We start from the raw sequence: 23,656 nt of genomic DNA, 5'->3' as shown, positions 1-23,656 counted from the left end.
AAGAAGGGTAGATTGTATGCAGAAGGTTCTAATACAATGTTTAAGGCAGATGCATTACTACTCCATTCTACAAATTCGAAGTGAGCTTCGAAGGTTTCTTTCCCATTTTTTGTGGCCGTTTCGCGGTGTGATTTTTTTCACTCTGTAGTCAGCTGTTGTAGCCTCCGGTCTACACTATATCTGTAGTGGTCCTGACACTGTTTAAAGAACAAAGGATAATCTTTCATCTTGTTTGACTTCTTGCTAAAGTCCCGGATACTCTGACGCAGCTGGCTATCCTTGCCACGTCGGAAAGCTGTGCTAGCAAAGGCGATTAACTGTGAACAGAACCATTCTGAGCCGTGCTGGTCTTCGAATGCTTTTCCGAAGGAACCTTGGAACTTTGCTACAGATCTCAACTACACCAGGTAAGCCTGTCCTGAAAAAACTTCAAGTAGGAAAGGTTTGCACACGCGTGTGTGGTTGGGGGTAGTTTGCAACAAGCCGGGTAAACATTACTGAGCTTTGTTCTGCCCAAGCGCGAAAGCCACAGTGTTTGCCTACGGATGCTAAATTGCCAAGTAATTGGTTGTTACCTTCTACCCCACGAACATTTTCAAACTTGTGTGACGGTTTTTACAACAGTGTCGTCAGGGACCATACTAACTGACGTCAACGTATTTAGTAAGGAAACTACAAGAACTCCTTGACTTCGTCGCTACTTACGGCTTTCCCTAGAAACGATAAATCCCGCGAAGCTAACCATGTACGTAGGAATTTTGTTTTCAAGTCGTCTTAATCAATGTGTGTCGATGGCTTTAAGAAGGAATTTATCTGAGAGGACCCTTCCATTAAAAGATCCAAGCATTCCGTTGCCTTGGTGATTGTCTCATGCATGCATGACGACGTAACAGGTGTCATCATAACGTCCGTATTTTTTATATCAAGCAAACTTGAGCGGCTTTCAAGGTGTCAGATTAAATTCAACGTAAGTGTGGAAAAAGAAAAATGCATTTCTAAAAATTGTCGGTATTTTCCAGGCGTGCGAATAGAGATCACTGTCTATAATGCAACCAACTGAAATCGTTGTTTCGTTAACTTTATGCATTTAATTAGGTGACAACATTTAACAACAAATAAATCAGTAGTCAACGACGTCCATAGGTGAAAGACATGTTTATGTAGCAAAAGGCGACTAGTTTTCGTGTATCGCAAATTCCTGAAGAGCGGAGTCCAAGACCACGGCACAAACGCCTATTTGAAGGAATTCATCTCGATATCTTATCTCATAACAAACAGTTCATAATGCTTATTAATACAATAGAAACGGGCCGGAGTGCCGCCATAATGCTAGTATTTTATGAAGAGAAGAAAATTGGTTTCTCTTTATTTCTGTTTTATACTCACCTAGCCTCCGAAGTTTTTCAAGGCCTTAAGGACTCATGTTACTAAATAGTAGCATATCATTTTGCTGCCTTTAAACGACTATGATTTCCATCGTCAATAAAGGCGCGTCTTTAGCAGCTCATGAACAAGTTGTGACACGAATGGACGATGGAATCCATATCAGTGCGGACTAAACTTTGGCATTGACGTTTCCGATGATGAAATCTTGTCCCGGACGTTGTAGTGTAACTAAGTCTAAGGTGTACTTATTACGCCTCCACCCCTACCTGACCCACAGGGCACACCACATGGGGTACCTCTGACTGAAGTCCAACATCGTCCTGACTGCCGACATTGTGCTGCACTCCCGAACGGGTAATTATTTCCCTCTCGCCACTGATAAGGAAATGACGGACTACATACCAAAACTAGGGTGAACCAATTGATGTCTCAAGAGGGATTATGACGTCAGAAATCAGACGAACAAGTTGGTCGTTGTGTGAAGTGCTACTTGTGTCAAGTTTGTGGCTTCCGTTTCTGTAGTTTGTTCCATGAATATATCATCTAACGCTTCTGCTATTGAAATATTACGTCTCCATAGGGAAACTAAAATGAACCGTCCCTTAATTTCCAAATCTCGACAAGTTGGTAGACAAAACGTGAGGTATAAAAAGGGGGCGGTTCAGTGTCTTGCCGGGACTCAAACTACAGCAGAGCTTTCCGAAGTTGACACGTCGCCGGTAGAGAACTGAACTGTGCAGCCGTGAAATCTAAAAAAATTGTTATTTTTCACCGAGATTTCCAGAAGGATGAGAACGCAGCAGGTTTTCTGGACGGGAGCCGTCGTGTTCTTGGTGGTCCTGTTGTTGGCGCTGTACGGAAGGGTTAAGGAACCTGGACTCAACTTACCGGGGAGAAGGTAGCCAATCATACTGTGCATCAAAACTTCCGAACAGCTTGCTCTATAAAGCATATTCCCATATTGTACAAGTTAATAGTGTTGTTTTTTTCAATAATGCTTCCTTGTGTTGACCTATCGCTGCGAATCTGACGACCTTTTTCAAGCGCATTAAATAAATTTGTTTAACACTCATGTGTCAAAAGATATTCAACGTTACTTGGTGACTTTGAAATTCAGTTATGATTCAAGAACATTCAAATTATCGTAAGTCTAATTGATGTGTTTGTGTGTGTGTCTAACACATGTAGGTGACGAAACTCTCATTTCATTAATTTCTCGTCAAGATAACGTAACATGTTCGGCTCAACTAGGGCTTTGATAGGGGTTTCAGTAAGGTTCTGTGTACTTTCTAAGTCATCTTTTGTCTCATATATACATATTTATCTTTTTCTCTCTCTTCATTTTAGGGTTATTTTCACAGATACAGATAAACCAGCTTTTGCAACAAACACCAAAATTAAACAACGGAGAATCGCCACAAATCCGGGACAAGAAACTCAGAGATTAAAAACAACGTTGACACCAATCAAAGGTCCCCCACAAACCACGACAGTAAAAAGCCCCACGACTACTACTCAAGAACACAAACCAGACGCAAAAGACCATTTCAACACCTTGGTAGAAGTAATAACGATCATGGAGGAACACAATCTTTTAGGAAACGCAAACGAACAGGAAAGGAAGATCATAATGACGAAGATACTGACCGTTTTGAGTGATAAAGGTAAAATAGACATCGCCTCATTAGAGACTATACTAAACGGAACGCTGTGGAACAAACCAACGCCAACTGTAGCAGAAATGACGGAACAGATTGAACACTTGGAGCAGTTGGGCCCTTTTAAACCATATATTCTGGACAAGAATTATAAACCGTCGGTAAGTAAAACATTTCTTTTCACAGGGCATCTATCAATACTGTTTTGTGATGCTACTCTAACCTCTATTAACACATACTAGTACATAAATTCGCCACTTTGAAAAACAGTGGGTTTGAGAGATCTCTAGTGCAGCACCCCCAAGGTATGCACAGTTAAGATATACAGGAGTACATCATACTGGGGGACGTTGGGTTGGAGATCTGTTTAGACGTATCTTTTCAGGGTGGTGGAATCATGTACCCTGGTGGAATAATATGTTACTGGATAATTTGATTTTAGAGGCGAATGCTTCAACCAGCACAAACTCATATATTTCTATCTTTGTGGCTCTAATAACAGTTTTTAAAAATCACATCGACGAACGATTTGGAGCTAATTTACGCTGGCCATTGTCTTTCATACGAGGCCAATGAGTTTTCACTAAAAACGGTAAGAAAATGACGTTATTTCCCATTTGCAGACGTGCCCAACAAGCATGACTCAGAAGGCGGCCAGGTCGCCGTGGTTCCGGGCTCGCTTCGTGGAAAACATGAAACTGTTCCTGAACAAAAGAGAAGTGTTCGACCCAGAGACTTATAACATGCTGAACGGAGACTCCTCGCCGTTCGGTATCCAGGGACTGGACATTGAAGGTACTCCATCTCTCATAGACATGTATTGTCGATACAACATGTCAATATTGGTCAGCCTTACTATAGTATCTAACCTACTTGGTGTCAGGTCCAGGACTGGTTTCAGTTACTTTTCAAACTGATATAAAGATTGACATCAAAGGACAGACACGTAGATAGATGAGTAGATAGACAGATAAAATGGAAAGAGAGGGAGAGAGAGAGAGAGAATTACAACATCCCAATTTACTAGAAGCCATTTGATGCAAACATGCCAATTTCAAATGTGTTGTACTTTCGAATCACGATGGTTTACATCTATAGCAGTTAGACTTTTCTAGTATCCAACTCATCAGTCAGTATTTTTCCCCACACTTGATCAGCTTTGAAAGAGACGCTGCAAAACCCGAACCTGACGTACCCGGAGCCCCTCTCAGAGCCTCGTCAGGAGTGTGTGACATGCGCAGTGGTCGGGACAGGGGGAAACCTCAAGTTTGCAGGGAAGGGGGAAGAGATCGACAGTCATGACTATGTCTTCAGGTAGTGTGGTTTTCACAACCTAAAATCATAGATTTACTTACCTGGACGTAGAATGGGTGTCAAATATTCGTGATTAATTGAAGCCAAACTATCCTCACAATGATGCGGAACTCTGTGACAAATTTAGAAGTACTGAAATTGGTAGCTAAGCTCAGTCGTTTAAAACTTGGCAAAAAAACTGAGGGTTATAGTATGATCATAATAGCTACAGCAGGAATATTAACCATGATCCACAGTATTTAGAATTGTACCTTAGTACAGCCCCCTCTCACTGGACCCGCGGCTCGCTGGCGGCGTCGCTGCGGCCGATCGAGTTGACAAAGCATTCAACGAATTTCATCGACAAAAAACGAATCTTTTTAAGCTTTGTGTGTTTTGTATTGTTTTTCGTCATACTTGTACGTTTTGAATGGGTTATACAATATCCAGCGAGAGGGGGGCTTACGCAAAGCTGTAAATGACAAACTGTTTCTTGACCGTCGTTACCATCTTGGTTCCCCCAGGGTGAACGTAGCCCTGACCGGGAAACGGTACGTGAATGACGTCGGCAACAAGTCGTCCTTTTACGGCTTCTTCCCGGAGTCCGTGGTCAACAGGATCAACTTCGGACGGGACGACAAGTTCGACGTAAGTTCATCATTTCTTGAACTCTCTGTATGCGATAACGACAAATCAGCTGGTAGCTATAGTCAGTTCACTAGTTATCGATAGATATATCGATAGTTATCCAGTCATTACCTGGTTGAGTTAGCGAGCGCTATCTTACTGTATTCATAGAGCATGATCATTGAATTAACACGGGCGACTCATATCACTAACACGTTGGAACTGTTGTACTTGTTGCAATTTCCTTTTGTCTTTTCTTTTCACAACAATGAACGCCATTGTTAAGCTTTGCCAACAACAACCTATATAGATAAATAGATCATTCATCTCTCATTCCATCATGCCATCCTTCATTCCACTAAGTCATTCCATGTCTTACTTTAGTACACTAAATATGCTTCATCATTTCTTCAAGATGATCAAGCATATTTGTGTGTACCTTTTCCTTTGTTCCCACTGTTTCATCGTAGTTCCCATTTCACCACTTTCTCATCACTCATACCAGGACGTCACCCTAATGATGATGATGATGTTCAGCGAGTTCCACGTCCAATGGCTCCGTAGTTCGTTACAGGGCAGAGAGCCCGACAAAATCTGCGGCGACCATTGGGGGCATACGTATTGTCGGTGAGAAATTTGTCCGCTAGAAAATCGGGTTGTGGTCCGAATAGAGTTGTTGAAGGTTGTCAAGGCCTATAGCTATAGCCCCAAAGCTGATTTGAACCTATTTAGTACGTCAACAAAAGCAACAGTAAACCAATATTTACTCAAGTTATCAAAAAGGCGATCGTGATTTCTCATACTTACACAATACAAAAAGTACTCAAGACAGTAGATTCGTTTTGTAAGTCGTTCAGTCGTTTCAGACAGCATCCACGTGCACAGTCTTTCTCTAGTGTCTCAATCGCCTGAAAGTTTGCAAAACACAATTATGCCATGTCATGTTTGGAGACCATTTGTGTACAACCGAAGACTACAGTGCATTCTCTCTTACAAAACCGTATTGAACCAAGTACATTCTACACAGAGCCCTGATACCTTCAACGACTTTGGCCATGACTTCCTCACAAACAACTAATTCTAAATGAGAAAAAAAACTGATCAGCTAAAACAAATCATATTTTCTGATCTTTTACGATTTCGGAACCCCTAACAGGACGAGACGAAAATGATGATGATGATTTTCAAGAGCTTCGATGCAGAATGGCTCCTTGACGTGCTGAAAGGATGGCATCCAAACAACTACTGCTATACTATAAAAGCTGGCACGTGTTGGTGAGAATAGAGATCCCCAGTCTTATTGCGGTCACAGAGATGTCGTGTTTTATTCTTGATTGACATTGAACTCGATCTGCATGCAAGAGAACAACAGTAATCCAAATGATGACAACATATTTCCTGCACTTCAAGTTGAAATGTCAATCAGGAAGTAAACAGGACATCAAACGCAGCAAACCGCGATGAAGCGAAATGTCGGTATTTCTATCCAGTTAGGCGATCGACTCTGTTCGTTTCTATTACATCGACTTAACCATGACCACTTGACAGATGTTTCTTGGGGATGGTTGGGTCGATCTAATGATAATGCGGATGGTGTTGGCACTCGGCTAAGTAGAAATATTGACTTCTGTGAAATCGAGATGGTACAAATGGTACAATGGAATCACTCACTCAATGAAGCATGTGCTCATCAGAGCATGTTGAAAATTTGTCGACTATTCTCAATAACTGGTAATCTTACAAAACAATTGAACTTGACGAAATCTATCTCTTATTTCATAATTAAATGTATTGAATTTGTAATACATTTTGCAGTTTCAAGAGTTTTGTGATACGTAAGATGCTAGGAACACCAGATCATCTCTGTTTGACTGACTTGCCTTCACAGACTTCCCACCTTTAGGGTAGAAAGTTTAGACGCACAATCAAAATGGCGTCCAAACCTAAAAGCCCGAGGTAGACTCGCTCTGGTCCTGCCCATGCGCACTCTCACCCTCTCATCCCGCTCTTCCAACGGGTTGGAAACTACATTTTTCACTGCAGGACGAAACTAAGATGATTTTCATGGTCTTCAAGGGATTTGACATTCTGTGGCTGAAGCATAGTTTGGAGGGAAAGCAGCCACCCAAAATCAGATTATGGTAATTTTTCCTTTGCGTAGATGAGTGTATTTGTACATCGCTTTACTCCATAAAAGTGTCACATGTTCTAAAGTGCTGGTGGTTAACCACAATCTGACATTTCGTCTTTAAAACTTGCTTCCTTCGTCTGTTTTTGGTATGGCATATGGGATTTGAGGAATCCGTGGCATACCTCACTTACTGGATGTGAATTACACTCTTTTAACCGCTTAACAACGAAAAAAATCCGCCATTGTTTAGAAAAAGCATATTTTTCATCTCTACAAACAAGATAAAGCGACAAAAGATAGATTTATTACAGCTTAATGGTAATTTTCAACACTCATCGAAACGCCCGAGGTAACGTTATTGGTGATTACAGATTCAGCACCAAGGACAGGCACAGGACAGGAGTCCTCGGCTGACCGTAGTTTGACTCACGGCTGTTCTGCAAACAAGATAAAAATACAACAGCAAAAAGGACAAGTTAATTCACCATTTGAACTAATTCAAAAGCAAAAATGGGACAAATATCATGCACTTAGCTGTTCAGTCACTGAAGGTGTTGCATAACACAGTAAAATGTTTTAATATTTTAACGACGTAAAAGCAGAGCGTCTATAGAATATAACCTCTCCCAGACTAATTACGCTGGCTATAGAGAGAACAGTTTGCCAGGGAAATTTGGCCACCAAGGAGAAAACACCCCTCCCGCATTTAACCCCTCGGGAAAGCCTGGTGGGAGCTATAGAGAACGTGCCCTTACTCAGAAACTTCTTATCTTTTGTGGTCTCCAATTAACAGAACTCCCATTCGAATTCATTCAGACAGGTCTGACTTCAGCAACCTATAGCGCGAAAACAAAACTGATTAAAATTTTGAACATTTCAGAAGATGACGGCTGACGTTAGCCACTGTAGCGTCCTTCTTATTTATGAATGATAACAAACTGATATGTGGCGATTAATCTTTAAGCACTAATCCTCTAAAATTCTAGACGCATTCTGTGAATTCAATGTTAATTCCTCCATACAAATCTCATAAAGTAGACAGCATAGTAGAAAGGAATGTCACATTACAATGTGTCCAGCCTGATGCTTGCAGCAAGGTCTGGGTATATTCGTAGATGTATGTAAAATGTTCCATTCTTGTAGGTCTATGCCTGCTCCGAAGTACAAGCAAGGTAACATGATGATCGTACATCCGCACTTCTTCCGCTACGTGCACGAGAGGTTCCTGAACTCAACGTCCAGCCGCCCAACCACCGGCACGATGGTCATCCTCATGGCCATTCATTTATGTGATCAGGTAGGAGGATAATGTATCATCCCTACCTTTAAAACATCCCTACTGTATTTCCCGCATACATGAACACAATGGCACATGCATAGGTATCGGGTATTGTCCCATAACCCGTTTGTCCTCTGATTCTTTTGTACTCATTTTGGTCCTTTCGTCCTCCTATGTAACAGTGTTTGAACCATAAATGAATAGTTTGTGTAACGTTCATCACGTCTTATTCTATAACTGATTAAATGTTACTTGGAAATTATTTTTCCATATACATCTAGTGCAAAAACGCAAAAGACTTGGGTGATTAAAAACCTTCCTACGATGAAGATCCCTTGATGCAAAACACGGATCTAACAGGAAACTTAAAGATATCACGTGTAATCTAAGCACCGGATTACCCATGGTGATACATTCAGCACCAAGGACAGATCAAATGTACATTGAATGAAGACCATGGCGCTTACATATACGTTAAGTGCAAAACACATCTTAGACTTCGGCGGTTAGACGCCTACCTACGGTGGTGATTCCTGAAGGTGATGCATGGGGAAAACATGGATATAATTTGAATTTTCAACATACTTCACGTAATCTAAGCACTTGAATACCAATGGTGATGCATTTAGCACCAAGGACAGACCATGTTTACTTTCAATGTTCAGTACGTGCATTTAATTTGATTGTGAAGTCAGTATGGGTTAGCTTTTATTTTTGTTGGTCATCACTCACCATTATGACTTCATTTTCCGAGAAAATGATTACATTTATCAAGTCAATCTGTCAACGTTGGCACTTTGTGAATGACAATTTCCACCTTCTTTGCATCTCTGCAGGTCGACATGTACGGTTTCGGGTTCGATTCCCGTTTCCCTCTACATTATTATGACGGTCAGAAGGTGGAGGACGCCATGAACGAACCCAGCTCACACAGCTTCCCGAACGAGAAAATCCTGTGGAACAAACTCCACTCTGAAGGACTTGTGAATTGGAAACTAAGACCTGGAACTTAAAACATTCTATTTAAATTTTACATATTTGTTAGTGAAATTTCCTGTGCCTAGAAGCACTTAAACATCTGCACTATATAGTATTAAGAATATAATTTTTCCTGTATATAACTGTAGGAATGTAACTCATAAGGCAGCTTTGAAGTTGTACAGGGCAAACGAGAGTATTATTTCTACCAGAGTTATGTTGTTTGCTTTTACCATTAAAGAATTGACCTTTGTTGTTCCTCTTGGAGGAATGTATTAGTATGTGCAAATATAGTCCATATATTATGGATTCCATTCCTTTTGCATTAGATTATAGATGGAAACATTGCTTTTTATTGGCATTAATCATAAATGAAAAGAAGGTATTTGTTTCATTATTCATGTGCTATGTGCTAAGTAGATTTAAATGAATTGGATATAAACATGAAAGCCCCAGCACATCCATAGCTTTTCAAAAACTTATATCCAAACTTAAGCTTTCTTTGTGGTATATTATCTTTAGTGTATCAAACAATTTTTTTGACAGGAAAGCATCTAATCATAAAGGAACCCCAAACTTTACCTACATGAACAACAAAGAACACTTAGAGATACCAAAAAAAGTTTTATATTCCGTGGTGTCCGATTTACATATAAGTGACATCTTTGCTTACATTTTACAACTCTACATGATTCATATCGCAAAATACATCAAATTTCAGTGTATCCATGTCATACTCAGTTCCCAACACTAAAAAAAGAGGTGCCTGTTATATGGACAGTCTGCTATGCCATTTGTTGTTTTTTTGTTCCCTACAAGTCTGTACAAAACTCTGTGATGTTATGCTATATTTATCTAATGTGAATCGAATCATCTTGAAGTACTCTAAGGCCATATCTTCCAAGTTGACAACATTGATATCGAAATCATATCATGACAAATTGGCAGTCTTGAAATTAACAATATTTCACATTAAATATTCACAATAACTTCTGTAGTTAACAACTTTAACTAAAAACTATCACAATATAACAAACTTTCACATTACATATACACATATGTAGATACAATTTGTAGTGTAGAGGTGCAGATGTTATATAAATGGCTTCCAAAATGATTCATAAGAGTATAACTTCATAATCTTTTGAACCCTTTCAAAAATGCATTTAGGCCTAAGAAACCTCTTGATAATACATGGTAGCATTTTCAAATTCTATGTAGAACACTGAATCGTCTTTAACAAAGGCCATACAAACAAATGTGTATTTGATTACTTATCTGTCAAAAAACAAGATTCACAAAAACAGTCACAAATCTATGCTTACACAGAAAATATCAGCTTGGTTTTAAGATTCTGTACAATCAAGCTTCTGTATTCATACAGACCTTTCCAACTTCGCCTAACATGACGCATTTCATAGAGTTTTTCAAACAAGACTTTACCTTGCACTTAACTTAAGTTCAGCTCCAAGAATAAAATGGCTTTTACAGAATAGTGGCCAGTCATTTATGTCTATATAAATATCTTTGATTGACGTTCTGGGTAATTTTATTTTGGTCTGTTGACATGGAGAATGCAAGTCTTCTAATGTCTTTTCACATAGCAAAAAATACCACTGAAACATATTCACATGGAATTTGCTAGACATAAATCCATGAGCTACAAGTAGGCCTCATTAAAATGTTTTCTAACTTCTCCAGTTTGTAGCTCATTAACTTGACATAGTGTAGACCTGATATGTAGAGAGTTCAAACAAACCTCATTGGTCCAAAAGAGCACTATGACATAAGGGATTTACTATAATCATTAATAGTTACCTAAATGGCCTCCTTTATATTGGCAAAAGTGTCTAACAAGACATTTCAAACATCCATAGTTTGCTGTACATCTCCAAAATACACCTAATTCCTGGCATATAGATATTTCTTTATATACACAAATATGTTGAGAAGTCCATAGTAATATCCTTGATGTATGTGTCAGCAAGTTTTGTAAATGGGCTTCTCCTACGAAATAAATGATTACTTTCCTTTCTTCCTATCTGTCAATATTGAACAGGATGGATCAAGTCTAAAACACATTTTTCTACCCAGCAAAGCTGATAAATATCCGCCACTCTACATCTATGTTGTTCTTGTACCTGTGAAACATGTCCTTTTTGTCACAACAAAATCGTAAGTCACAGATGCTAAGATTACTACTAATCAAGGCCCCCTTTGCATGATCTCTGGCAAGAAAACTTGGCATGGAAAATGCAAGTCTTCTAATATTTGCTAACTAGCAAACATCCTATATTTACAAAGGTTTAAAATTTGCCAGTTGTTAATTCCTTTTTTTTCCACAAAAAATGGTGATATGATATCAAGATTTGAGCCATATAATATCTTGATTTGAGCCAGTCCTACAAAGAGAGCCAATTACAAAAAAAATAAAAGATTGCACCATATGTTCCCATATTGAAACCAAATGCAAATAAAAGCATTCTTTCTTTTGCCGGGCTAAGATGCAATTATGTTAAAAACATATTACCACCCCACTTCATGCAGTAAAGGCTAATCCATATTACCAATTAAGTAATGAATGAATACATATATTCAAGACATTGTTCCAGTCAAAAGGAAGGCTAGCTTTTCTACAATCTGTTATATGAAATTGTCTAAGAACATACAGGTCGTGAAAAAAGATCCATTTTTCCTACTACAGTAACACCTTGTTTATACTACTACATAGCACTACTAATATGCAGCTGACGTCATAATCAGAAAGGCACACTCAACGATAGGCATCTACACAACAAATATATTCTGATATTCTCTGGTCTTAAATAGATTCAAATCTTTCTTACATCTGATTATATATTCTCTGTAGATTATAGATTTGAGTGATTCCTGTTGCAAAGAAGTTTCCCTATCACATTGAATGTTATGACACAATCACAGAACAGCCAGCCTTATGTGTTGCCTGTGCTGTTCCATCCATATGGCACCATATGGTGTACATTTTCTTGGCCAACTGCCACAGGCATGATTGTAACTTTGAACTATTGAAAATTGAGCTATAACTGTATCTGTATTCAAGACTGAAGCTTCATGTACATATAATCGTCTCTGTATGCAAGTGAGAGGTTTTTGTCAACTTCGTTATGTTGAGCATCGCAATGTGTATTTTCTTGCCTCACAATTCAGCTTTGTTGACTGTGAGAGGGCCTTATCATCTTGTCATCAATCAATAAACCAGTATGAGTATGCATCCAGACACCGATAAAGGCTAATTTAAAGCTCTGTTACAGCCTGCTATGGCACACTTAGAACTTGTTCATGCTAGGGTTTGTGAGTCTGGATTCACTGCGGTTGGTCCTACTAAAGCCAATTATGTTCACAGTAATTGCACACACACGGAACAATAAAGAACATGTCCATCCATATGATTACGCAGAGAAGATTTTCTTCATCAACCATACATGAATGTAGAAAACGTCAATAAAGAATACAATTTGCACCATCAGCTTTCATTTCGCAGGCCTAGAAATTACTTCATAAAGAATAACAAATAACAAAGTCATGCAGGCCAGAAATTACCTAGACAAAATGGTGAGGCTGAATCCTGATATGTTGCCTGATGCATTCATACACAGCTTCACCCCCTGGCGAATCCGGCTTAAACCACCTCTCATGGTATATTCAGCAAATCTGGCTTACCCACCCTTGTACCCAGATTCAGACTGGTTAATCCAAGGGTTTGTGAATCTGGATTCATGCCGTGCCTGGGTCAATCCAGATTCACAAACCCCTTAATTATGAATGGGGTCTTACAGAGCTTTCTATAGTTTTACTGGGATTAACTGTACTCGGTGTAAACTGCAGCTTGGCCAGCAAACTGTGTTAGTGGTCTCATCTTGAACTCTTATCATAATAGCCTAAACTCACATTTTCCTTGGAAAGGGCTTAAATACTAGTACCCCCAGCAGGACCATAAAGGAAAATGACACAATCTGAATCGCAATCATGAATACTCATTAATTATAACACACCAGAATGGTTCCAGTTTGATTCAGGAGTATAGACATATCTAGGATATACTGTACATCCTATGTTGTAAGTGTAAATGTTACCAGACTTCACACTTGTCTTTAGGGTTCATGGTACTTCCCACTGGACAGTTAAAGGCTCTGGCAAAGTCCTTGGAGTTGGATAAAGTGCCAATGACCCTGCATTAGAAGAAGACAACATGATGATAGGGATAAATTGTTATATCTGATTCAATATTTCATGCTGTTCTTTAGACTTGAGCATGAAAGGAATGATCAACTAAAATGTTGCTATGAGGATCTAAGTTTCAGGATTGGACAGTTTCAAAACATTTAAGCAAAACATGTCAGTCACTGTGACGAAAATTTTATCACATAATGGATATCATTACACAGAAATTAAGTTGAAGCCAACTGACTTCTGAATCTTCACAATTTGATAATAATAATTTAAAAAAGAAACCATATTTTCAGTCAATATTGCACCACAAAATCTTACCTCCACTTTGCAGGGCTGTGAGTGTCTGTTAACAAGGCCTCATGGGCCATCTGTTCAGTCCTACGGTCACACCACACCTGTAGTGGAAATAATGTAATCAAACTTTCAACCAATCAGCAATCACTTACTGCAAGAGAGTGGAAAATATGACTCATGATGTCATCTAGACAGAATGGCAACTGAAAACTCAAAGAACTAGATGCACAACAAAATCATATGGATTAGAGAAAAGAAGATGAAACGTTGACATGTAAGATTGTGCAAAAGAACTCCAATATCCACTGATTGACCAGCCCGATGAAACTATTTCTGAGCCTTGATTCAGTTTTGTCTCTGAGGCTAAATACTAAAGACTGAAGAGATTATATACAAAAAGAAGCATCATTGCTTGAGTTCTAACCTGAGCAAAAGATACAAAGAAAAGCTGATTGTGACTGAGCCCCACAGCAGGTAGAGGCACCTCATCCCCGTTTCTTCTCTTCCAGTCTTCATATGCCTGTGTAGGGGAGGAAAGGGGGTCGACAGGGAGTTAACGGTTCATAGTATCACATCAGATAACTATGCTGGTCATCATTTCATCAGCTGAGGGTGTCTTCATGGAGCTTTGGGATCACATGTAATTGCAAGAGGTTGTATCTCAAGACACAAATACGCACAGAATATTTCTTAGAACAGATCATCAGTACGGACGTCATCCTAGGGAAATCTTGGAAAGTACCAGAAACTCAGCCATACTACTATTCAATGCTAGTGCACCTTATTACATTTACTCACATGAAAAGCAGATTTCAAGCCTCCATTGTCAGCAATGTTCTCCCCTAACGTTTGTCTCCCATCAACCTGAAGGAAGGAAAACATGTACTAATTCAAAAGTAGCTATGAATAGAAGTTTGTGATGGCTGTGTCTACTATCAAAGAAAGTCTTGTCTACTTTTACCATGTCCATTGATTGCAACCTGGAACTGATACATTTAATCACATTATGTCTGTTGGAGCAAAATAAGAAGTAAAAGTTACAATTTGGGAAACAACATTTGTTACTATTAGTAAATAGCATCATTTGTACTGAAGAAATTTAGGTGCTCTTGACTTTGAGATACAGAGGTACATACATGTAGGCATATATTAGGTACATGATACATAGTACAACAGCATCATCACATGGTCTTCCAAACAAGAAGCTACAAATGGTACATTAAGGATATGGAAAAATGAAGCCGTGTTACTTACATGTTCCCCGTTGATAGTGTATCCTGAGTACTGGTCAACCATACACTGAGCCTGTTGTTTGAACTTTGCTACTGAGACGTTGTTCCACCATGGCTTCAGGTTCCCAAACTTATCAAATTCACGGCCTATGAACAATCAAGAAAAACATCAAGTCAGTAGATTTTTAGTCGTGGATATAGATAGGCTTAATGAAAAAACAAATATATGGTATGAAAAACTTTGCTTCAAAGAAAAGGCAATGAACTTTTGGTGTGTAAGTGCTGTCATTGTAGTGTCATAGACTAAGTGGAAAACAGCACAGTAGATTTGCCCTATTTTTATATATACACGTAAAAGAACCCACCACACTTGTGAGTGGATCAAATAAATCAGTCCAGATATGCAGCTTGTACTGTTCAGTACAAACCTGGTGTGTTATGCCATGAGGTGATTTACCCGGTTTGCATTACAAACAAACAAACGAGCAAAGCTGGTAGTGATTTTACCTGAGTCATCAAATCCATGTGTCAGTTCATGTCCCATCACCACGCCTATGCCTCCAAAGTTCAGTGACCTTTTGGAATATAACAGTAAATAGGTTATAGACCTGACCTGAATTATCTAAATGTTTTATAAAGTGAAAAAAAGATCGGATACAGTACTAATTATAACAGAATGAATCACAGACGGTACTGTAGCTATTGAAAGTGAAACTGTGTATTGTCGGATTGGCGAGATTGACTGGATTGGCCAGATTGGACTGCAAGATACATTTTGATATGGACAGGGTGTGAAATATGCTGCATTTGCTTTCTAGTTTAACACTATATTACACCAGAACAATTAATCAATTTACACACTTACTTTGGATTGTTGGGGTCATAGAATGGTGGCTGAAGTATACCTGCTGGGAAGACTGGAAGGAAAGAAACATTTGGTACTGTTGGTATTTCAATTAAATAGTAGTAGTAGTTATTAGTAGTAGTAATAAAAAACAACCTGGGACAGTAAAATTTGAGAGTAACATTTTCCTTTAAAACATTTTGCATCATAGAATTGTTTATAACTGGTAACAAAAAATGGAAAAATCCTACTCTTTGTGTAAGTCCCCCCTACTTCTTACTGTGGGCTTGTAGAGACTTACCTATTTCATTCTTGTTGGGCGAGTAGTAGGCATTGACCTCAGGTGGGGTCATGGACCATCTGGCAGATGAAAGTTGGGAAGGAAGATTGAATATTGGTGGAAGCAGCATGGGTCAAAGGAATGCAATTTTCTCAAGACCAATTCCTGGCACAGAAAATGAATGGGAGTGCACAAGGAGTATGAAACAACATGAAGAATAGATCCTGCATAAAAAAGGTACCAGAACATGATAACTATAAAGGTCACTAAAGCCCTTTCAGAAGCTTAAGCTGCTACCAAGTTTGAATAAAACATACTGCACCAAATAAGCAAAGTTGCTATCTTCAGTTCAAAAAGAGATTTCAAAACTTAAGATAAGATTAGATGATTGATCTAAAACTTCCCAGTTTAGTTGTTGCGACTTACTTCCTTCTGTCCACGGGTTGTCTCAACTTCTTCATGTTTTTTAGGACGTCAACAGCCAAAAATCTGACGTAGTTCCCAAAGTAGTCATCAGCTTTCATTTCAAGCTGGGAAGATGAAATAGGACAAAATCCATTATCATTGTGTATTACAACATTTTTCTCTTGATATTATGTAAGATATCTCACAACTGAATCACACCAAACATTGAATCATACATAGTCAAATTCTACAACACTCATCTTTTTAAAAAATGGCTTATTTCTACAAACTGTAACAGATTAATATCAAAAATATTATTTTCTCACCAATTCATATTTCTCGTCTAGTTTTTCAGGATTGAGGATGTAGTCTGGGAAGCCAATCATGTCGTAGACAGCCTCGGCCTGCAAAACAGTACAAAACATTAGTGCTTCACAATGTTGTCAGCATCAACATTACATTGTACATTAGCTCCTGGGCCTTTTACATAATGATGAGCATGCCATTTTATGAAATTTTAAGATTTGAAAAAAACACAACAACATCAAGCCATTGTATGGCTAGTTCTTGATATAAATTTTCAACTGTGAATGACCAGTATCCTTCTGAAGCAAGTGTATGTCTAACCTTGTCCTCAGCTGCCCTCCTGGTTTCGCCGTCCATCCACTGCAGGTTGGGCAGGTTCTTGATGAAGGCTCCCTTCACCGCAACTATCATCTCTTCAGACTGGAAATGTGCAGTCAACAATTCAACCTTTCCCCATTGATTAATCTTAGCAAAAACAGTGTTAAAGCAAGACTCTGACAAAATATATACAGTCATCTTAAGTCTGATATTAATATAAAAATGTGTCTTTATTATATATTATTTTATACTTGCATCTATTGAACACTTCGTACAATTGGAAGAATATTTTCCAGGTTAATGAAGTTTACTGAAACTGGAAAGGCTGCTGCACATACCTTGGCCTTACTGTTGTGAAAAGCTTCCCTCACAAACATGGCTCCCAGGGCGAATCCGACGACCTCGTTTGTCTCGGAGATGCACTCCTTCCAGGTGGCTTCTCTCTCGGTCTTCCCCGTCAGAACCTCGGTCATCTTGTGTCCGGCGTCCTGGAATGGTTTACTGAGATACGGCGACAACAGGGACACAACCTTCCAGACCAGGTAGTTGTTCAACACACTGTAAAGAACAGGAAAGACAATCATGTTGGAGACAGATTAGATACAAGATTGACATACTATCTACTCCGCTCCTGAGGCATCCGCAAAAAGACAAAAGATGATACCCACTTGTCACAAATCCTCCATTTGACAGTGTCGGCGACATTTTCTCGGTCAACTAGAAATTTCTTCAGAAAATAAACATTTGAACAATTGGCCTAGGTCACACGGTCACACCAATGCATTTTCTTCTCAGACATTTCTTAGCAAAAAATCAAGGACAAGCTGAAAACAGTCTGAGCTTGAAGGAAAACTTAAATCTGACTATATTCATTCCCTAAAACTTTGAGTAGAAAGATACAGACTTTCACATTTCATTATTGACGTTCATCTTTTTTTTTTCAAATCTGAGAATTTCTTTTATATTTTTTTTATTGCATTTCACAAAATGAATAACACATAATACAAACAAGAGAAAATCAAAGTACAGGAAAATGAACATAAGCCACGAATCCAAAACAATTAAGTAAAGGTGGAAACAGAAATGGACTACTCTGTAAATATAAGTAATATCCAAATAATAGTAATAACAGCCTCATTGGCTAATAGATATAACAAAATCAGAAGGTTTTTCACTCTATGTTGCCAACACAGATCTGGATAGGTTGTTAACAGCTGCATGGTTGTCCTACATGGCTACTCACTGGTTAGGAGTTCTGCTGACTAGTTTGGTGACTTGTTGTAGGTACTCTGGTGCATACACCACCAGGTGCTCTGAAGGGGTGACACTTATCCCCGTGTCTGTCAGCATGGTGGTGAAGTACTGGGTCCAGTTGATCTGGGGGAGAGAATGGGGGATACTCTCTTTTAAAAAAGAACTTCTGAAAGTTCAGCCAACAATACAGATTCTATTGAAAGTCTTCGCAAACAACATCGCATGCCTGACCAAAATTTCCTTAAAACATTGCAACAAACTGCTATGAAGCCAGTTATTTCTAAAGATTTGCATACCTGATTTAAAAAAAATACTATTTTATGAAGATAACCCAACAGTAATACAATACTAGCAAAGTGGCTTACCCCTAACAATACAATCTTTTTTTTCTTATTTTCAACCTCCTTGTTCCAACCATGGATGTAACTCACAAAGCTAAATTTCTCATTGCGTATGGCATTACAGCAAATATGGTATTTCAAGTGTAACAGAACTGTATTTAACTGTATTCAAGGTCTTTTTGGAGTCTAGCAAGTTTTACAATTATAGTGACAGAGTTAGGAGATGGACTGACCACAGGTGCCAGATTCTGCAGGGTGCTGAGTTTATATCTGTGGTACATGATCTCCTGATCTCTTCTCTCATCGTCTGGTGTTGTGATCTATACAGACACAAGGGGAAATAGGACTTAAACAATGTGTGGAATATTCTTACAATACAAAGATAATTTAGCACAAGGCACATTAAAAAGAAAAACCGGTGCAATGGCCTAGTTGGTAGAGTGTTTGCCTTGTACATGGTAGGTCGTGAGTTCGAACCCCGGCCGGGTCATACCAAAGACTTTAAAAATGGTACATACTGCTTTCTCTGCTTAGCACTCAGCATTTGGGAAAGAGTATGGTAGTTAAACACACACATCACTACCAGTGGATCAGCCCCCTGCTGTAGTGACTTGTGGCGCAAGGGCTATAGAAATGGAGATGGGCACCACCCCTATGCGTCTTTTCAGGACGCCCAGGTCACTTTAACTACATTAAAAGGTTGATCAGCACTTAACGTTTTTAACAACTATCCTTACCATAGGGACAAGTAAGATTTGGATCAAGGAAAATTGAACATAGCCTGGTTTTGCATATCATTAATCAAATAAATACAACCACTGGCATTTTCATCATCCAACAGTATATCAAACCATATAAAAGCTGAAAGGTACATTTGACTTCAATAATCTTTGGCACTTTGAAAACCAAATCTGCTCAATCACTGTATAGTAGAGTAGATTACTTTCCAATTTCTTTTCCATGATCAACTGGGTGACAAAGACAGTTACAGCAGATACTGCTGAATGAGATTACAAGATGATTGGATTTCCAAACATTATCGATCAATGCAAGTTACCACTCAAGTTTCCTCTAACCCTAAATGGAGAGGACATTTTTATGGTCACTGCATCAAACATATCACTTGGAATGGTCGCTTTCTGTTCAATGCAAAACAATTACGAGCTGAAATTTCAATTGGAAGAAGATAAACAATTCTTTACAAATTCCGCCCTTGCAAAAAAAGTACATTATGCATTTCTGAAAGTTAATTTGATCAGTCAGAAACCAATGTTGTCCAACACTACAATGCTCCTTACTATGATAGCGAATACTGAATTACACTGTTTTTAACAATTTGTTGGTACAAGTACAATATCTGGTACACACTGAAAAAAGGATAAACATAAAGCATAAATCTTTTCAGATGACTATTAGAGTACACAATTTGACATTCAATTATGCCACATCTGTACAATACAAGTTTTCAACAGTATCCTTACATTTGCCAGCTCTGTCTCAAAATCCAGCACTTCGCTCATCAACACCATGGTCTCGTTACGGTCGCCTCCCAGGAGCATGCCCAGCTCCGTCATGTAGGTCAGGTACGCCACGAGGACCTCGTCGGTCTCGCTCTTGTTCAGATAGTAGTCTCTGTCTGGCAGTCCTAAGCCTCCCTGGTCCACCTGGTGCAGAATATGTTCACTTATATTGTAATACTTATTTTCATCCATTCATTCATTCATTTGTTCATTCATCCACCCATTTTTCCATCAATTCATCCACCCATCCATTTTTCATCAATCCATTCAATCATCCATCCATCCACACATCCATCCATTTTTCCATCAATTCATCCATCCATCCATTTTTCATCAATCCATTCAATCATGCATCCATCCATCCATCAATCCATCCATTTTTCCATCAATTCATCCATCCACTAATTTTTCATCAATCCATTCAATTCATTCATCCATCCATCCATCCATTTTTTTATCAATCCATTCATTCAATCATGCATCCATCCATCCATCCATCCATCCATCCATTTTGCTATGAATCCCTTCGTCATTGAGTACCATTTGTTTGTTTTCTTAAACTTGAAGATATTTCATACACTCACATATGTAAACTTATTCTTCAGACGGATACATTATATCATTACTACAATAGCGAATAATGAATTACACATAAAGAAAACAAAATAAGCGAAACATGGACAGTTTCATTCCAGACAGTCTGATTCTGGGAAAGCCTTCAAAGTTAATCTTTTAATGTAGATTGATGAAATGAATTTATGTCTGTAAGTATGACTATGTGAAGGGAATATGTAGGAGGCACTTAGATGTCTTGAGGGACATAGTCAGTTCTCAAAAATTTAATTCTGGGAGTCTCAAACAGAATTCTGGAGAATCTTCAATTCTGCGAATCCCCAAAAATTCTGGCCGAGTTTCACAGAATTGGACTCCTTTTGGCCTTGGGAAACATTAACCTTTACAGTCTTTTTCTACTTCTTCAGCTCTCACCAGGACAACACTTAAAACAACCCTCCTGTGTGCGTCAGGTACTAGAACGTTATTAGCGAGTTGAAGGGCAAGATTACCATTTAGCTGCTCTTGCAAATAATTATTCCCTCCTGATACACGGAGCACAGCCAACGTCATCAAAATGTTGACTTCATCTCGAATTAATTTAAAACATGACGTTAATGCTTGGCTGGAGACAATCCTGAGACACCCGATAGGCTAGGTTTAAGGCTATACACTAACCTCCCTAAAGGACACTAGAAGAGAAAACTGTGGTGTTCCACCACTTGCTGGTTGGCTCCCACATAATTTTGATGGCATAGATTGTGCCCCGTGTATCAGTGTGAGGGAATTATCATTTGGCACAGCAGCCAAATGCTGAATTTGCTCTTCAACTTACTAGTAACGATCTACCACCTGACACACACAAGAGGATTGTTTTAAGTGTCTTCCTCCCCCGTGAGAGCTGATAGAGTCCCAAGGATGATAAAATTGAATGTTTCCCGACACAAAGAGGAGTGTGATACAAAACCAGGGCTGTCTCCTTTTTTTCTGTCCCACTCATTGTTTGGGAGTCGATACTGTTGATTTTTGTTGTTGAACCTCATTTACCTGTCAGATTTTTTTGACAGACAAGCAAATTTCAAGTGTCCTGGAGACAGCCATGTACACCACTGTACATTTTCTTTTAATTAGTTTATCTAAAAAAAAACAAGCAAAACGTCAACTCCACAAAACCCACTTGAAAGATGTTGACGGAGGAGTTTCTGTCATCAGTTCCGACCCAAGCGGAGAAGAGCGGGCTCAGGTCGAACTGCTGGTGCAGTTTGTTGAACAGCGCAGGAAAGTCCCAGTTATCCTCGTTCCACGTTCCCGTCGCGTTCCACCCGCCCAGGTCCGTGATGATGTCCAGGAGCGGTTTGGCACCTAATTCTTCCACAGTCTGTAAGGTCAGGCAATGCCAACAGGATATATTTCTTATGCGACATAATCAAATACATGTACTAATACATCATGAAGTTTAGAACAGTGATGACAAAAGGTAATGGATGCTATCGGAAACATCTAGCCTAAGCTTTTATAAAACTTATCCATTTGCTTGATTAACTTTTGTATTGTATACTTGCAACAATACTACAAAATGTTACATTACTATATTTCAGAGAAAGAAATGCACTGGAGCTGTGCTTGTGCTGTTTATGATACATTCTTGAAATCAACACTGATTGATTGATAGGAAAGAACGTGGCCTCATACATACAATTACCTTCAGAATGAAGTGAAAAGCATCAAAACAAAATATTAGATACATATCAACAGTACAATGTCATGATGTACTGGATTTTGATCTATACTCTAACTTGTAAAACTCACATCGTTTGCATCCATGCAGGAGAGATAGTAGAGCTTGGCTTTCTTCTCTGCTTGGCTCACAGCTTTGTCAGGGTCGAGCTCCTCTGAACATGGAAACAAACAGAAATCATAGTAAAGTGTGCAGATCTATTGATAGTAAAACTACAGCTGTATTGAGAAAGGGTCCTTCTAAATATTAAAAAAATTACTTGACAAGACGAAAGTAACATGAAGGGCAGCCTTTTGGCTCCAGTTAGAGTTTCTTTACTTTGGTGAGAATATTTTATGTACATCAATATTTGTCAACGATGAAAGGAATGGAATGTTTCATATAGGTTTTATTTCAGAGATTGTAACCAGTATGTGCATAGGCTGTATTTTTTCAATACCAAATTATTCCTTGTCACCAACTTGACCAAGTATATCTTCATTAGATAGCTTTAGACAACGCTTACAGTTAGATGTGCAAAGGTATGGTCGTTCAGTGTAATATAACCAACTACTACCGTGCTGCATGCCTGCAAAGCTAGTGTTATGCCAAAGGGCGGTTATACCAGCTATATAGTCAATTATACAGAATATGATATCTAATACAGAAAATAAAATGCAAGTGACTCACCGAGCACCATTCTCATGACTTGCTGGTTTTCCGCCCAGAGTTGCCCGAATGTTCCCCAGCGCGTTTTCCCGTCGGGGATGGGATGGCTGCGGATCCAGCCTTGGCACGCGTACTGGTAGAAGTCATCACACGGGTCGATGGACATGTTCATGGACGACATGAGTTTGCTCGCCACCATGACACAGTGTGGTGTGAGACACACTTCTGTGGGAGGGTTAAAGATATTCATCATTCATTACCTAGGACTGATGTGTTCAAAATTTTGTTTTCTCCTAGAACATCACTGAGTGCTACTCGTTGCCACTAAGTACATGTACATTAGGGGCATCCTCATTAGATAGC

General features: G+C 39.0%; 2 protein-coding genes across 4 annotated transcripts in view; one reads left to right on the top strand and one right to left on the bottom strand.

Annotated features, from left to right (window-relative positions):
* The first annotated feature begins 671 nt into the window (after positions 1-671).
* On the top strand, positions 672-11,540 carry LOC136444097 (CMP-N-acetylneuraminate-beta-galactosamide-alpha-2,3-sialyltransferase 1-like). The gene is made up of 10 exons (XM_066441591.1): positions 672-745; positions 1,664-1,740; positions 2,171-2,284; positions 2,734-3,205; positions 3,668-3,839; positions 4,202-4,358; positions 4,862-4,985; positions 5,470-5,591; positions 8,239-8,392; positions 9,211-11,540. Exons 3-10 carry the CDS (start codon positions 2,175-2,177, stop codon positions 9,385-9,387), a joined length of 1,488 nt encoding a protein of 495 aa, XP_066297688.1. The 5' UTR covers positions 672-745; positions 1,664-1,740; positions 2,171-2,174; the 3' UTR covers positions 9,388-11,540.
* Positions 9,964-23,656, bottom strand: part of LOC136444079 (endothelin-converting enzyme homolog) — a 28,053-nt gene continuing 14,360 nt past the window's right edge. For all 3 annotated transcript variants that reach the window (XM_066441557.1, XM_066441558.1, XM_066441556.1), the window contains exons 4-21: positions 23,315-23,518; positions 22,717-22,799; positions 22,085-22,285; positions 20,317-20,499; positions 19,069-19,155; positions 18,484-18,617; positions 17,579-17,798; positions 17,244-17,342; positions 16,943-17,020; positions 16,638-16,741; positions 16,233-16,291; positions 15,953-16,004; positions 15,595-15,662; positions 15,110-15,234; positions 14,654-14,719; positions 14,280-14,375; positions 13,880-13,956; positions 9,964-13,560 (exon numbers count right to left, since the gene is read on the bottom strand). In XM_066441557.1, the coding sequence (XP_066297654.1) occupies positions 13,461-13,560; positions 13,880-13,956; positions 14,280-14,375; positions 14,654-14,719; positions 15,110-15,234; positions 15,595-15,662; positions 15,953-16,004; positions 16,233-16,291; positions 16,638-16,741; positions 16,943-17,020; positions 17,244-17,342; positions 17,579-17,798; positions 18,484-18,617; positions 19,069-19,155; positions 20,317-20,499; positions 22,085-22,285; positions 22,717-22,799; positions 23,315-23,518 (2,036 nt within the window). In that variant the 3' untranslated portion in view covers positions 9,964-13,460. The remainder of the gene's footprint in view (positions 13,561-13,879; positions 13,957-14,279; positions 14,376-14,653; positions 14,720-15,109; positions 15,235-15,594; positions 15,663-15,952; positions 16,005-16,232; positions 16,292-16,637; positions 16,742-16,942; positions 17,021-17,243; positions 17,343-17,578; positions 17,799-18,483; positions 18,618-19,068; positions 19,156-20,316; positions 20,500-22,084; positions 22,286-22,716; positions 22,800-23,314; positions 23,519-23,656) is intronic.

This window comes from Branchiostoma lanceolatum, chromosome 10, assembly GCF_035083965.1.
Source record: "Branchiostoma lanceolatum isolate klBraLanc5 chromosome 10, klBraLanc5.hap2, whole genome shotgun sequence".
Classification (NCBI taxonomy): domain Eukaryota; kingdom Metazoa; phylum Chordata; class Leptocardii; order Amphioxiformes; family Branchiostomatidae; genus Branchiostoma; species Branchiostoma lanceolatum.
The sequence above is the reverse complement of the archived record's forward strand: the minus strand, read 5'-3'. Positions and strand labels throughout refer to the sequence as shown.

Excerpts from the sequence above, each read along its gene's own strand:
- LOC136444097 (XM_066441591.1), top strand. The coding sequence starts at position 2,175 with ATGAGAACGCAGCAGGTTTTCTGGACGGGAGCCGTCGTGTTCTTGGTG. Across the intron at positions 3,840-4,201 it reads CCAGGGACTGGACATTGAAG|CTTTGAAAGAGACGCTGCAA; the intron begins GTACTCCATCTC and ends ACACTTGATCAG. Across the intron at positions 4,986-5,469 it reads GACGGGACGACAAGTTCGAC|GACGTCACCCTAATGATGAT; the intron begins GTAAGTTCATCA and ends CACTCATACCAG.